Source organism: Erpetoichthys calabaricus, chromosome 4 (assembly GCF_900747795.2).
Source record: "Erpetoichthys calabaricus chromosome 4, fErpCal1.3, whole genome shotgun sequence".
NCBI classification, from domain to species: Eukaryota; Metazoa; Chordata; class Cladistia; order Polypteriformes; family Polypteridae; genus Erpetoichthys; species Erpetoichthys calabaricus.
This window is the reverse complement of record NC_041397.2, coordinates 277,656,687-277,673,383: the sequence shown is the minus strand read 5'-3', so window position 1 is coordinate 277,673,383 and position 16,697 is coordinate 277,656,687. Positions and strand designations below refer to the sequence as shown.

General features: G+C 38.2%; 1 protein-coding gene across 1 annotated transcript in view; it reads left to right on the top strand.

The window, feature by feature from the left end:
* The window catches only part of gemin8 (gem (nuclear organelle) associated protein 8), a 79,442-nt gene extending 67,775 nt beyond the window's left edge, over window positions 1-11,667 (top strand). Inside the window, exon 4 of the mRNA XM_051926668.1 lies at window positions 10,967-11,667. Within this exon, the coding sequence (XP_051782628.1) occupies window positions 10,967-11,223 (257 nt within the window). The 3' untranslated portion in view covers window positions 11,224-11,667. The remainder of the gene's footprint in view (window positions 1-10,966) is intronic.
* The last annotated feature ends 5,030 nt before the right edge of the window (window positions 11,668-16,697 follow it).

Below are 16,697 nucleotides of genomic sequence, written 5' to 3'. Positions count from 1 at the left end.
TAATTGACTTCATATCTGGAGACTGAGATGTACATTGCTAAACTTTTTTCCTCTCATAACCTGTACTGTGTGATTTTGATATGTGTTTGGGGTCTTTATTTTGTTGAAATGGCCATCTGTGGCTGAGTTTCAACCTTCTGGCAAAGACAGCCAGACAGAATGTTCAGGTATGTAGCAGAATTAATTTTTCTACTTTTTCAAAAGAGCTCCTGGGCAACTAACATCAAAACATCCTCAAAGCATCAATGATCCACCACCATGATGTCCATGACCAAAATTTTGCACTCATCAACCCATAATACACAAATTCTACTCTCTTCCGTGGAAATCTTAGACACAACATCGATGATGTGAAGATTTATCTAACAGATAAACAGATTGAACCAAACTATGCAGCTTAAGAGCTTTTTTTTTTTGTTTTGGATATATAACTGTTGCCTAATTTGAGCAGATTAACAACCTTTAGTTTAATCTGACCTGAAATCTCTTTGGATTTACCCATTTTGATAAATGACAAAAGGATGTGTGCAACTTCTAATTTATATCTCGGACCATAGATAACAATAGTTCCTGCATAACAGGAGCAATAAAAGTAAAAGATTTTTTCACCAAGGATTCAAATTTATATGGTTTTGTTTAACGTATTCTTAAGGGTTGCCAATAATTGTGCTGCATATGCTTCTTTTTCTTAATATAAAACAATGTTCTTGTAGAAATTAATTTTATTAGATAAATAGTAGGCAGTTTCTCCAAATATTGTGAGGTATGTTTGAATCATTATATGTATTGTTTATTTTATATGATTGTCTTTACCCATTTCCTTTAAAAATTGTCTGTATCTCTTTCATTTTAACCATTTTAAAAAGATGATTTCAGCATTTTATATACTACCCAAGATGAATGTATTAAAAAAAAAAAAAAAAAAATTTTGGCAGTACTAATGTCGTAAATGTCCTGTAAACCCAGGACCTTAATTTTTTTCTGATTCAGAGCTACACCCTCACAACAGCAGCCTGCCAGAGAGTTGCTAGTTCCTCTACCATGTGACATAGTAGGCTTGTGTTATTAAATGGAACTATGTTACTGAACAGTGGGGCATGGGATTTCTTACTTTTATGTTTTTTGCTTTTTTTTTGTATTAGAGTGCAGAAGAAAAGAGTTTGCTATTACTTACACATCTCCCAGAAGAAAGAATAAGTTTGAATATAAAAGTCTATTGCTTATATACTGTGATGTCTCTTTTTTCCATTTCATTGTTTTCATGTACATTTTGATTTGTTATTTTTTTCTAAAAACATAATTGGATACTATTGCTTTTGATTTGCTAATCGTTCCACATAGAAAGCGATTAGGGATTCACTGTTCTTTTTCTGAAAATAAAGGGCAAACAAACCTTTGTATTGCATGACTCCAAACACAACCACAAAAATGCTATTTCTGATGGACATGGTTATTATTATGAACATTATGTTTTATGTTCTTGAATGAGGTGAGGTGTCAAATATATGTCATAGCTCATGGGGCAGCAAATTCTCACTTAGCTTTACCTCTTTCGAGGAGAAGTCCCCCATCTGTCTCATTGCATGGAAACACTTCAAGATTTCTCCCCATGTAAGTTGAATTTATTTCCACATGCTCCAGTTTTCTCCTGCAAATCCCAAAAATCATGCAAGTAAACACAAATGGTGACTCCTAATTCACTATTTTTTAGTGCTGCTGTGTGCCTTAACATGCCCTGGCACCCTATGAAGGGTTGGTTCTTGCTATGTGCTCAATGGTGCCTAGATAGGCTCTGGTTCTTTGCCAAACAGAATTATAACAAACAGGTAAGATTCCTTTATTGTCATTGCTTAACACATACAATGAGATTCTGGTACACTACCTGAAACGATACTCAGTGTCAGCATATGCATGAAAAAAATAATAAACGTTTTCTAAAAATATTGCACAAGTTAAGAAAAATAATATATAATAATGATATGATATTTCACAATTATTTCTATGAGGTGTATAATTTCATTACAGAATTTAGTGTAGTAATCACTTGAGCATAGAAACTGTTCATAAGTCTTGTGGTCCGCGCTCTAATAGGCATACAGTACAGTCGGACCTCGCTAAATTGAACTCAAAGGGACCCGAAAAAAAATTCGACTTACTGAGTTTTCGAGTTAGGGAAAACGGCGTAATAGGCGCAGGTTAATCAAGGACATTATTTTTCCGGCTTAATTATTATATAACCGTTTATTATATTGTCGTTTTATACGTTACATGTAGGCTACATACTGGTACATGCATCTACAGTATGTACTATCGAACAGTGCAATGAAACAGGTTACCTTTAGAGAAAAAAGTCTGTTAACTTCGTTTGGCGTCGATGTGCTGATGCATCTCGCTCGACAATCTCCTCAATCTCGTCAATGGACCGAAACACATTTTCCTCAAGATCCAGCGTAGATTCCAAGAATCTGCGCAGTATGTTAATAGCCTGCCTCGCTTCTTTTCGGCTGGGGACAGGCTGAGTATTGACATTGTTGCCGTATTCTTCCTCATCCCCACTCTCATTTTCCTTTTGTTCCACGTTTGCCACCTCAGCAATAATGTCAGCGTCCGTTAGTTCTCCACAAACATTCACCGCACTGTCAACTTCGAGAAAATCTTGAAAGGACACTTCCTTATTGGCGCCAGTAGCTGTCAGAACCATGGACCATTCTTCGGGACTTGCAAGTGCGTCGTTTGTTTCCATTGACATTCCCTCCAAGTGCTCCTCTGAATCCTCAACGGTTTGCTGTCCAAAACCTGCTTTTTTTGAAGCAATTCTTGATTGTTTCCTCCGGAACTTCATCCCAAGCTCTCCGGGCCATTCGCATCGCTTCTAGCAGGTCAATTCCTAGTGGGCATTTATCTTCGATATCCCGCAGCAATTTTCTCACACCGAGTTTGCGGTATCGTAACTTGAAATTGTTAATGATGCCCTGGTCGAGAGGTTGAAGCTTAGATGTTGTGTTCGGCGGCAAAAACTTGATTATCACAGCTTTCATGACAGGGATATGGTTATGTGCTGTGCAACTGTCGAAAAGAATTCTTCTTTTCTTCCGGACCATCGCTGCATCCACTTTCTTCAGCCACTTGGAGAAAAGCTCTGATGTCATCCAAGCTTGTTTATTGGCCTCGTAATGCATAGGTAGCGATTTCATATTTTTGAAGCATCTGGGTTTCAATGATTTCCCAATCAACAATGCAGCCAATTTTTTAAACCCACTCATGTTTGCACCCAAAAGAAGAGTCACGCACTCCTTACTTTTCTTTCCGCCATGGCAAGATTCACCTTTGAAAGTCATTGTTTTGTCTGGAGTGCATTTGAAGAATAAACCAGTTTCGTCTGCATTGAAGACGTCATCAGGACTGTAATCTTGAACAATTTCTGGCAGTTTCTATATCCAATGACTGTAATCTTCTTCTGGCACTTGCGCAGTTTTGCCACATAGCCTATTAAACACAATTTCTTGTCTTTTCTTGAATTTGTCCAGCCAACCATTGCTGGCTTTAAATTCTGAATGGCCCAACTCTTTGGCAAATTCTTCTGCTTTTGCTTGCAAAAGTGTCCCGTCAATAGGAACGTTCCTATCCCTCACTTGCACAAACCACTTCAAAACGCATTGTTCAATGATGGGATACTCGCATTCCCTCAGCCTGTTCTGATGGCCACATGACTTCTCACTGTACAGTTTCAAAATCTTTTTCTTTCAGAAAAGTGGAGAGCGTACTTGTGGGAATGCCGAATTGCTTTGCAATTTCCACTTTCTTCTTGTCGCCCTTTTCGACGGCTCTGATGATGGTAACTTTTTCCGCGATTGACAACGTTTTAAGCTTATGCTTACCAGTTGCCATTTTCGGGGCATGTACCGTACGGGAGACTATGGAGAAGCACACAGACACGAACACTATTCAAGGCTCCTCCCGACAAGAGACTGACAAAGGTGAAGGGAAAATTGGTTAAAAACAGCTTTCTTGAGACAATTTGGAAATTCCAGACGCCACCCGGTTGGTTATGACTCATGGAGCACCGAAGGGACGCGGATTATTCCAGCCACTTCCTTTAGTTTTCAGACATTTTTGGTCTCAAAATAGACGTCCTACCCTCAGAGAGTCACTTAATCCCTTGTGGAATGCATTAAGGTAAGATTTTGCATCCCCTTTCTTGGTTTTCTGGACCACGTGTTCTGAAATGTAGCCTCAGAATAATAACCCAAAGGCCATAGAAAATTCGACTAACGGAGGTTGGGAGCCGAAAAGTTTTCAAGTTGAGATCTAAAATACATTGGTCTTATGGGAATTCGGCCGGGGACTAACGAGTAATTCAACATAGGGAGGTTTTCGATCTTAAGGAGGGTCGACTTAGTGAGGTCCGACTGTATATCTCTTCCCTGAGGGGAGAAGTTCAAACAGTTTGTGTGCTCGGTGATACAAGTCCTTTATCATGCAGGATGTCTTCCACAGACATCGAGACGTGTAGATGTTTATATAAATGTTGTTGTTGTTGTCTGAAAATTGAATAATGGCATTGGTGTTATGGACTGGTATGCAGTCATATGTATACAGAAAGTAAAGTAAAGGGCTCAACACACAGCCTTGCAGTGCTCTTGTGCTGTGTGACCAAGTGGGGGCCCATCCTGACAGACTGTGGCCGATTTGTTAAAAAGTCCTGTGTCCACAGGCATATGTTATGCAGGAGGCCTAGGTCAGACATCTTGGAAAACAGTCAGCTGGGTAAGATGGTACAATATTAAAAGCAGAACTGTAATCCACAAACCGCAGCCGTGCATCTGTTCCTCGCTGTTTCAGGTGGAGCAGTACAGTGTGGAGGACAGCAGAAATAGCATATGCACATTTCCTATTGGATCTATATGTGTATTGGTGAGGGTCTAGAGTGGGTGGGAGAGCAGCCTTGATGTACTCGAGAACCAGATACTTCATGATTACTGGTGTTTATGCTACTGGCCTGTAATCATTGGGGCAGGTTACTGCAGTCTGCTTTGGAACTGGTACTATGGTGGATGTCTTAAAGCAGGTAGGGACCACGCACTGTAATAGAGATTGCTTTGAAGATATTTATAAAAACATCCAGCAAACACCGCAGCACAGTCTCGGAGAACCTGTCCTGGGCCAGCCACTTTCTGTACATTGATTCCAGAATGTACGTATAACATCAGCAGACTGCATACTGTGCACCTGGCTTTTGGTATCTGGAGCTGGAATGGTGGTTGTGACAGTTCCTGGTCTCTCCTCCCCATGGTGTCCAAAGAAGTGGTTAAGCTGCTCGGCTGCTACTGGTAGCTATTATTGTTTTATTTAGTGATGTGACATATACTTTGTCATGCATGGCAGGGGTCTGAGTTGTCAAAATAATGCCCATTTTTTCACTTGTAGGCTGCTTTCACATTTCTAATGCCCTTCTTCAGCTTCAACCTGGCAGCACTGTACTGCCACCAGAGTGGAAACCTTATTGTGAGCCTTTAGCAAGATTCGTACATTTCTTGTCATCCACAGTTTATTGTTGGAGAAAGCACGGATTTGTTTTGTTAGAGTGACATTGTCTGTGCAGCTCTTTATATAAAACAGTACAGCAGAGGTGTATATACTCTATCAATATTTAACATCTTCAAATATGTCCAGTCAGCAGTACTGAAGCAGTCCTGGAGCTGCTCAGAAGCTCCCTCAGGCCACACCTACATGTCTCTTACAGTTGGTTTGACTGTGTTGATGGCCAAATGGGGGAGGCAGCTTGATGGCTAAGGTCTCCAGGACTCTAAAGAAATCCATAATCATATTATATGATATCATCTACTGTTAAATCCTGCTCCGTACTTTTTTATACTTTATTATTATACTGTATTGAAGATTTGTTCTGTGTATTGTATTGACCCCCTTCTTTTTGACACCCACTGCACGCCCAACCTACCTTTTAATGGGTCTCTTTTTGACCTGCCTTTCCCAAGGTTTCTTCCATTTTTTTCCCTACAAGGGTTTTTTTTTTTTTTTTTTTTTTTGGGAGTTTTTCCTCATCTTAGAGAGTCAAGGCTGGGGAGCTGTCAAGAGGCAGGGCCTGTTAAAGCCCATTGCGGCACTTCTTGTGTGATTTTGGGCTATACAAAAATAAATTGTATAAGAGGACCGTATACTGGAGCTGAAAACAGAGAGATGTGGTGAGAATGGCCCAGATGTGGGAGCGGTAATGCTTTAACACTAGAATTACCAGAGCCTACGAAAAAACTCGTAGATCCGGCCCACCTTAAATCGCTTCTTAAATCCGTTCACACCTCTCCGCCAGCATCCTTTGTCCTCTAAATGTGCTGATAAAAGACAATGTCCTCTAAATGTGCTGATAAAAGACAAGCTGCCAGCAGCCGGCTATTCCATCCCACCACCAACTTAGAACGTGCATGAACTTTTCCCAGCTAATGCCTTGATTGATTATCTGGGAGTGAAGTGGAATTTTGGAGTGGAAATAATAGATCGTTATTTGGAACACACGCATTTCATGTGTGTTCCGTTTCTACAGTAATCTGTGTAAACACATTGTTAAAACAAACTTTTTCATATTTTAGTAATAAATGTTACAAAATGTAGTAGGCATAAACTATAGAATGTGTAAAGCCTGAGTTCCAAAGATCAAATAAACACTTTCACAAAAGCTTCAAGGATGATACGACAGTTTCCGTGGTGTAGCGCACTAAGATTTGCTTCTTAGAGCGCAGCAACTTTGCCGTGCCTCATAGACCCAAGTTCGATTCCCCGCTGGGGATAAAGTGTTGCTTTTTTTTTTTTTCTTTTTAACCTCAAACGGACATAAAATTTATAAATTGGTATGCACTGTCAGTTAATGAGATCATTATATTTTCATGTGGGATGCTCCTTTTAAAATATGTTTTTAACAATTGAGACTGCAATTAACATGAACAACTGTCCCTATAACTGTTGTTTTTAAGATCCATAACACTTAGAGAGTCCCCCCATCTGACTCTCTAAGTAACAGCACAAGTACAGACACAAACCAAGTGTAATCAAGAGTCCCGGTTCGATCCCCACTCACTCCTATATTTGCCGTTTTCAGTAATAAGCTGCTCTTTTTGTTAATATTATACAGTACACACATGCACTTCGTTTGCGTCTGTACTTGTGCTGTTACTTAGAGTCAGATGGGGGGAAGGGTGATGTTACAGCACGTGAGCTCATTCAGTGCTACAGGAGCAACACACATGTTGATCTTTTTTTCTTTCAGTACACGTGCCTTCCCTGTTTGTTTATATATCTCTGCCTGTCTGTCTCTCTATTACGCAGTGCTCTGTCTGTCTGTGTGTTATGGATCTTAAAAATAACAGTTATAGGGACAGTTGTTCATGTTAATTGCAGTCTCAATTGTTAAAAAAAATTTTAAAAGGAGCATCCCACATGAAAATATAACGATCTCATTAACTGACAGTGCATACCAATTTATAAATTTTATGTCCGTTTGAGGTTAAAAAGAAAAAAAAAAAGCAACACTTTATCCCCAGCGGTGAATCGAACTCAGGTCTGTGAGGCAGAGCAAAGTTGCTGCGCTCTAAGAAGCAAATCTTAGCGTGCTACGCCACGGAAACTGTTATATCATTCTTGAAGCTTTTGTGAAAGTGTTTTTTTGATCTTTGGAACTCAGGCTTTACACATTCTATAGTTTATGCCTACTACATTTTGTAACATTTATTACTAAAATATGAAAAAGTTTCTGTTTTAACAATGTGTTTACACAGATTACTGTAGAAACGGAACACACATGAAATGCATGTGTTCCAAATAACGATCTATTATTTCCACTCCAAAATTCCACTTCACTCCCAGATAATCAATCAAGGCATTAGCTGGGAAAAGTTCACGCACGTTCTAAGTCGGTGGTGGGATGCAATAGCCGGCTGCTGGCAGCTTGTCTTTTATCAGCAGATTTAGAGGACAAAAGACGCTGGCGCAGAGGTGTGAACGGATTTAAGAAGTGATTTAAGGTGGGCCGGATCTACGAGTTTTTTCGTAGGCTCTGGTAATTCTAGTGTTAAACCCTATGCTTAAGGTTACTGTACACATGGTCAAGTGTGTTTATTTCTTTTGTGGAACAGTGGACATTTTGATAGAATTTCGGAGCACAGCCTTTAAATTCTCCTGATTAAAATCACCTGCTATTGCGAACACTCCTTCTGGGTGGTGAATTCTGTTGTTTCCTCATCTGGAGTTGTCAGTTTGAGTCATGTCTCTGTATTGACCATAATGCAGCAGTCCTGGATGTTCTCCTGGATGGTAAGTGGTGGCTTTGTGGCAAAAGGATCTGGGCTGGTAACTTGAAGATTGCCTGTTCAAAACCCGGCAGTGAGAGAAGGAGTGCTACTCCGTTGGGCTTTTAAGTAAGGCCCTTAACCTGCAATTGGTGCAAGGGAGCTGTACAAATTGCTTACCCTTTGCTCTGCCCCTAAAACTCTGAATAAGTTGGGTTATGCAAAAAAAAGGATTTCCCTTCGGGGATTAGTACAGTATACCAAGTTACAGTTCCTCTCTTTTATTTGGGAACTACCTTGCATTGGAGACAAAGAGACTTGGCAGTGGAGGTTCATGCGGGTTGTTTGCTAGTCCATGTATGCTGGCCTCGCAGCCACTCCTTTGCTTCCTCATTTTACACCACCTCCATCTCCTTCCAACTGGAATTGTAATCCACAGAGACCCCGTCGGTCTGACTAGGTCTGCCGGTATGTTGTGATCTGGGTATTTGTCAAAAACACAGCTACTGTGCATAAAGCTAATATGTATCAATTCGTGTCAGCTGCATTTCATGTTCACCTATGCAGCATACGTGACATACGCTAGTAAATAGACTAACAAAACTAACAAAAAGCTAATTAAGGAGCATCATTTTGAGGAGTGTTGAGCCGCTGCATGTGCTTGCATCACCGTCATCTTTAAGAAAGATAAAATAAGAAAATGGATAGATGGGTAGTTTGCCATTAAAGTGAAAACAACATAAAATAGAACAGATATAAACTGCTTAAATAAACAGGTACATTCAAAAACTTTTATTTTTGGCACTGATGAAAGCATTAATAGAATGACCAAGACCTATAGGGAAAATCTAGTAAAGTTTATAAAAAATGGAAAACTATTCGGTCCATGAAGATTGTTTAAAAGGATTATGGCTAAGTCGTCTAGATATTTCAGTGAAATGATTTTGAAAGCATTTGGGGTGTTTGTGGCCAACTACAGTGCATGACTCAGTAGTTTTTCTAGATTTCCATGACCCTTTGTGTGGCCTTCATTGAAGTACTTGAAGCATTGTAGAATGTTTTCATTTTGGAATTGGTACTTTTACATAAAATGATAGTACTTAGTATAATTATTCTTTATAACAGTGTAGAAATAAATTCTGCGCAGATAATGTAGTGCACATCCATTAGTGTACTTGCAATCAACCTAAACATCACTGAGACAAACCTATAGAAAAACCTCTATGAGCACGGATAGCACATACAACCTCCACAGATAGTGATGGCTGGAATTTAAACTCCCAGCCTTTGGAGATGTGAAGCACCAGACTTGCCACAGAGCCACCATATACTGTACAGTAAAACACAACCAAGCAAGGAGAAAGAAATGTATGTTATTGTACATTGAAATGTTTGAAATTTACATTATTTAGTATGATGCCAGAGCTATTAGTACTGGATTTGAATCTTGGGTCTGTGTGGAGTTTGCTCATCTGGGCTTACCTCCTTGTATTCCAGTTTTTCCAGTAAATAAATGCAAGTTAGTTAAGTTGGCCTGATGTAATTTTGTGCGAGTTTACTAATTCTGTATAGGGTTGTGCTCATTGTCCAGTACTGTTGGTGTTGTCTGTGGCCTATTTGACTTAGAATTGGACACTATGAGTACATTTAATTGATGGATAGTTAGTACTGGGAATAATGTTTTACTTTCAAAGCAGAAAAACAAATACAATTAATGCACAGTCTAGTATAAATTATTCTACTTCTAAGAACTAAGAAAACATTTAAAGGCACATAGTACCTGTGAAAAAGACTTATACAGTGTTGAATCAGAGTCAAATTAATTGGGCTTTTTTGATGCTGATCAACAGAAAATACTCCTTAATTTCAAAGTGAAAAATGCATCTCCACAAAATGGTCTAAATTAATTGCAAATTTAAAATACAAATTAACTCATTGCACAAATATGCACCTGTTTTAATATGACACACTTAAACCATCACTGATGCCACCTGTTTTTTTAAAAGTCACACTTCTCGTTGTTCTCATAGGTCACTTAGTGGCCTCCCTCACTAATGTTCTTACACAGTCACTCAGTTTTTGTGGACAGCCAGCTATATGCAGATTTATTGCTGGGCCATACTATTACCATGTCCTAATGATTAATTTAACTGGACTCCAAGGGGTATTCATTGACTTGGATATGTTCTTGTCTCTATCCCCTGACTTGTGCTTTTCATTCACCTTTTCACTGAGTTGCTTGGAGTATTCTTTTGTCTTCATTGTGTAGGTTAGCCTGTCTTACTAACTCACCACAAGTTGGACCTCCCAGATAAAATGTGCATTTGGACTACAATCAATTGAAACCGCAGACAGTTGAACTCCATTAAACTAATTGTGTGACTTCTAAAACAATGGGCTGCACCTGAATGGTTTAGGTGTGTTATATTAAAGGATTTGAATACTTGTGCAATCAATTATTGTATATTTCATTTTTGTATTTAATTTAGACCACTGTGCAGAGACCTGTTTTTACTTTAACATTAAAGTGTTTTTATCTGTTGATCAGTGTCAAAAAAAGCCAAATTAAATCCATTGTGATTCAGCGTTGTATAATAATAAAATGTGAAAACTTACAAAACGTTTTCTACACTTTTGACAAATATTCTTTTTTTTTTTTTCTTCTCCAGAGGAACAGCAGCAGCTGGAAGCAGAGCAGCACAGCTCATACATGCCAGCAGATCATGGTCTGCATTCCATATCTGGTCGAAGTGCAAAACCACCTCTAGAAAAACCTGGTGAGAGACGGGTAGCGGAAATGAAGAAACTTTATGGGGAAGACGCTGCCAAAATCCAGGGCATGGAAACAGCCATGCAGCTCACCTTTGACAGGAACTGTGACAAGAAACAGCCAAAATACTGGCCAGTGATCCCACTTAAACTGTAAAAGTGAGTTTGTGGGCTTTTTTTTTCTTTCTTTTTTTTTTTTCTTTTTGAGCACTTCGTTTTTCTTTCTTGCTTCATTTTTCCCCCAACATTCATCTTGACACACTCAGTTGGATTAGATACTTTAGTGGTTGCCCAGTGTTTTTATGGGATATCATGTTAGCAGTTTTATACCCACAATTCATAGTTTAGCTTAGGTGCATTGGTATTATAACTGATCATAAATTTCCTATGGTACTTTAGTTATTGTTCTAGCAGAATTGAAGCCTGTAACCTGTAAGTCTATTAAAACATATATGTAAGCATTTTCAATTGGCTTCTTTTAATATGCATTTAAATTTACTACCAGTTGTGATGGTCATTTACATGCTGTTTTGATTTCTTTGGCATTGTATATTGTCACCAAGCCAAGTGGTTATTGATTCAAATAAAAGTGTAAAATCAATCCAGCTTCTTTTCTGTTATTTTGTAAATATTGTAGTTAAACCGGCTGCCATATGTTAGTTTAACAACCACAGTTTTTCACCAGTGACTTTGTCTGAATACTTAAAGTAAAAGGTCAGATTTTCTTTGTTGACCATGTTGGCCTTGACAAATCTGATTTATGAGACTCTTCAGAATTGGGTGATCAAGATGACATCTTTTATAATGGTATATACAGTGTCTGAATAAAAACAGCAATCCTTTACAAAATAAGCAGTATGAACAAATGGTAAATTTGATAAAGTGTTTTCTGAAGACTATTTTATTGCAGGATAATATACAGCAAGGTCAGAGGCTTGGTCTAGCAAATACAGTGATTGAAAAAATGAATGATATAATACACTTTGCTAATAAAATGTGACAAAACACTTGCATTTTGCTTTAACTTATATAACAAGTTCTTTCAGAAGGTACCATATGGAGTATGCCTTGACAGAAATGAAAAGGAATAAAGTGGAAATGTAATGTTAATGTTTTTATTTGCATGGCATTTAGTATTCTAATTCTGCTGTTTTCATTGTAATAGCGTACACTGGGCTTCATAAGAATAAAATAAATTTATACGGTAATTAAGTCAAAATCATTGTTATACTGTATATATACTTGTACTTGTACCTTGCACCTTTGACTCATTGGTTTTGCTGCAAAATGTTAGTAAAAGGCCTATAAATGGTCATATTACATCCCAATCTTAAATGTGCATTAAATAAAATACCAGTGAAAAACAATAATAATAATATTAACAATTCCCAATTATATCATTACTTATTGATAGACTTTATATATGTAACACTTATTTAAGCTTCTAGTGTATGTAGTTCTTTTTTTGTCTTATTTTTTATGTTATTTATTTAAAACTTTCTCAGATTATGTCAGTTTTTACTTTTTGGCTCTTCGGGTTTTAAGCTGTAACTTTCAGCATACTGAGCTTCTGTATAACCCTGCTGATGCATTTTGACTTCCTGTTTTTTTCTCTTTGGTGCCATTCATTGTTGATGCTATTTTTGAACCCTTAAAGTGCTTGGTTGATTTGTTGTGGACAGTTTCTTGGCAACAAGGCTTAAATTTTGCTCTCCTTTCTCTTAAGATTAATTTTAGGCTTCTCTTTTTCATTTAAAACACACTCAGTGCATCCAGACTTTTTTGGGGAAGCTGAATTTCACGCTTTTCTGTCTTGACTGACCTTTAACAAAGAAAGAGGCTGGACCCCTAGTTGTTCACCACAAAGGGTTCTTTGGCGGAAGGAAATATGAGAACCAGCAGAACCTATTTATGTTGCAAAAGAGAAGTAGTTTCCTTTTAAATTATAGTACTTCTGTGTTAGGTGGGATATTGGTTAGTGATGCTTCCTGACAGATCCATAAGCCTAAGGTCAAATCCTAGTCTAGCAACTGCCTGTGTGGTGTGTGTTTGTTTTCCCCACAGAAACATGAGTTTTCTTTTTTGTTCTCTGGGTTTCTTACCACATCCCAAAAGTATGCAGTTAGGTTTACTATTGACTGTAAATTCTATAGTATGAGTAAGTTCACCCTTTGATGGACTGGCAATCAGTTCAGGTTTGGTTCCTTCTTTGTAATTGATGCTGCTGGGATAGGCTCTGTCACCCTTCGACCCTTAACTAGATTAAGCTGTTTTGGATAAAAGATCATTAGTGTATTTAATTTAGTTAAATGTTTTCCCACTTCAACTGGTAAACTAGTCATGCTATACACTTGTACATTAAATAAACGTCATGCAGAAAATACAAGTATTGTTTAATATATGAATTATGGTCTTAAAACATCCAAATGACAATGAAAAAAGAGAGAAAATGCTGCTCTCGGATTCTAGCTGCCCAAGTCCACAATTTGCTCTCTAGCACACCACAAGGCACACGCCTATATTGATTATTCTGGTAAAATACAAATAAAAGTTCACAATTGGGTTAATTATCAGTGCAGGCACATCAACTATCTGGAGCTTAGTTGGTAATGTTATAAAATATGGGAAATAGTAACCAGCTGCTTGTTTGGAAAGGAGCTGCCAGGAGAGGGGAACATTTACACAAGTACACAAAAGGTTGTACCCAGCATTCCCTCATAAACAAATAGGAATAAACCCGTACAACAAATGGGAATGCAGTTTTCCATGCCAGTGCATGAAGAGGTATGCTACCAGGGGCCTTGATCCCTTTAACTTTAGTGTTTTCCAGGAATAGTATACTTAGGTGCTCAAGTAAGAGGCAGTGGAAATCTAGCTAGGAGCCAGAGCACCTCCCAGGCAATAGGGGGCAACAACACAGTGTCTATAGCCAGCAAAGCTAGAATCATTTTTGCATTTTTAAAGATGGTGATTTAGAGGACCAGCAGAGACAATTCATTGTCCTCCAGCCCATTTTCTGGCATGACGTCCCAGATTGTGGGAACGGGAATCATCTTTCCAATTTAAAGAGGGCAATTCAGGCTCAGCTTGGGATACTTGGTTATTAGAGGGCAACATAGGGCTCACTGGTTTGGGCACATCAAAATTTTAGCTTGATATCCCTGTAGCTAAAGAAGAGAGACCCATGACCCTAGGAAAGAGCTTAAGAGTGTTTCAGATCAGTGAACCATAAAGTCTAGACATGGGATGCTTGAGAGGTGCACAAGTGGACTAACCACAAAACCTGCTAGAAATCTCATTTTGAAATCTCTCCATTCTTGTTGTTTATTCCAAAAGTGGATAAATGCCAGTTGGGTGGTATGCTCTCTATCAAGTATGAATATATACTGTAAAGTGTACTGTCTAAAAGTAACCAACTCTAATCACACTTCATTTAAATGCAGTAAGCACCTTATTTATAGTCCTTCGCTCTGTTGGCCACACTGTCACTCTCTCTGACGTTTATGTTCTGATGAAATTACAAAGCTTTAGAAAAATCATTGCTAAGTAATAAGCTTTGACACTCCAGGATGGATCAGTACAAAGGCAGGATCATCCTTAAACTATGACAGCGTTCATCATGGCGCAACCAGATCTATGTATTCACCTTCATGCCTGTCATCGGTTTCATTGTTTTATTTTAAATTTAGCATTTTTGGATGCTGAAAATCCTCTCGGCAGCATTAGAAGTAGAGCAGTAACCAGCTCCGGAAAAGATGAAATCACTCTCATCCACAGTCATACTTGTCCAATTTAGAATTGACAAACAAACATATAGGAGAAAAACCGGAGAAACCTGAGGAGAATCCGTGGGGTTAAAGGAGAATTTGCCTACTCCAAATTGACAATGACAGATATTATTATCGTTGGATGCTGAAAAAACATTTGATATGATTGAATGGAACTACCTTTTCACTACCTTAGACAAATTTGGGTTTGGCCCGAACATTTGTGCATGGATCAAACTACTGTATACCAATCCAGAAGCTTCAATTTGTATTATTTGTTCAAACTACTTTAAACTAGAATGTGGTACCAGACAAGGATGCCCCTTATCACCACTGCTATTTGCAATTGCCATTGAACCACTGGCAGTTCACTGTCGAAATGCTTATCAGATAAAGGGGATTATCAGAGAAGGACTTGAATCCGAAAATTTCTCTCTATGCAGATGATATGGTTTTGTATACATCAGACCCACAAAATCATGTGCCTGCAGTCTTAACAGCACTTACAGAATTTCAAAAGATCTCTGGTCTCAGAATTAATTTGAATAAAACTGTACTCTTTCCAGTGAATTCTCAAGCACACAATATTAGATTGGACACCTTCCCTTTTATTTTTGTAGGTCAGTTTAAATACCATGGGGTAAATATCACAAGTAAACATAAAGCTCTTTAACAACAAAATTTTACCATCTGTATTGAAAAAATTAAGCAAGACCTGCTTAGATGGTCAACCCTTCATCTTACTCTAGCTGGAAGAATTAACGTTGTTAGGATGAATATCCTTCGTAAGCTTCTCTTTTTATTTCAAAACATTCCAATATACATCATTAAATCATTCTTTAAGCAATTAGATTCAACCATAACTTCATTTATATGGAACTTAAAACATCCATGTATCCAAAGAGCGACTCTACAAAGACTTAAGGCAGAAGGTGGCATGGCTCTTCCTAACTTTCAGTTTTATTACTGGGCAGCAAAGATACAAGCTATAAAAACCTGGACACAAATAGATGAACGTACACAGGCTTGGTCCGCAATAGAAATAAAATCCTGCAGTACTTCTTTATATTCCCTGCTTTGTGCCCCAATAAATGCAAGTTATCGCCAATATACTAACAACCCAATTGTGCTTCACTCACTCAGAATATGGAACCAATGTAGAAAGCATTTTAAGATGGAGAATCTTTTATCTGTGGCACCTCTGCATGAGAACCACCTTTTTCAACCCTCGCAAACATATGCAGTTTTTAATATCTGGAAAACATTTGGGATTAAATTGCTTAGAGATCTTTATATAGACAACATCTTTGCATCCTATGAACAATTACATTCCAAATTAAATTTTCCAGCAAAATATTTCTTTCACTATCTTCAAATTAGAAACTTTGTTAAATAGAACCTGCCCGATTTTCCCCATCTCCCACCTTCCTCTATATGCTGGAAAAATATTGCCCAGTTTTGAGGACTCAGACAGCATTTCTGCAATATATAAAATTATTGTACAGTCCCTCCCTTTCAAAGATCCAAGAGGACAATGGGAAAAGGATCTCACTCAACATTATCAGAAAAGGAGTAGAAGGCAGCAATGCAGAGAATTCATTCGAGCTCCATCTGCACAAAGCATACAATTATTCAACTCAAAATTATATATTGAGCACATCTGTCTCGCTTAAAAGTGTCTAAAATGTTTCCAGTGCAAGATCCAACCTGCGAACGCTGTAATCAAGCTCCAGCCTCACTGGGTCACATGTTTTGGGCCTGCACCAAATTAACATTCTGGACAAAAAATTTTAAGTGCCTTTAAGACCGCCTTGGTGTCACAATCCTTTCTAACCCATTAACAGCTGTGTTTGGTGTTCTTCTA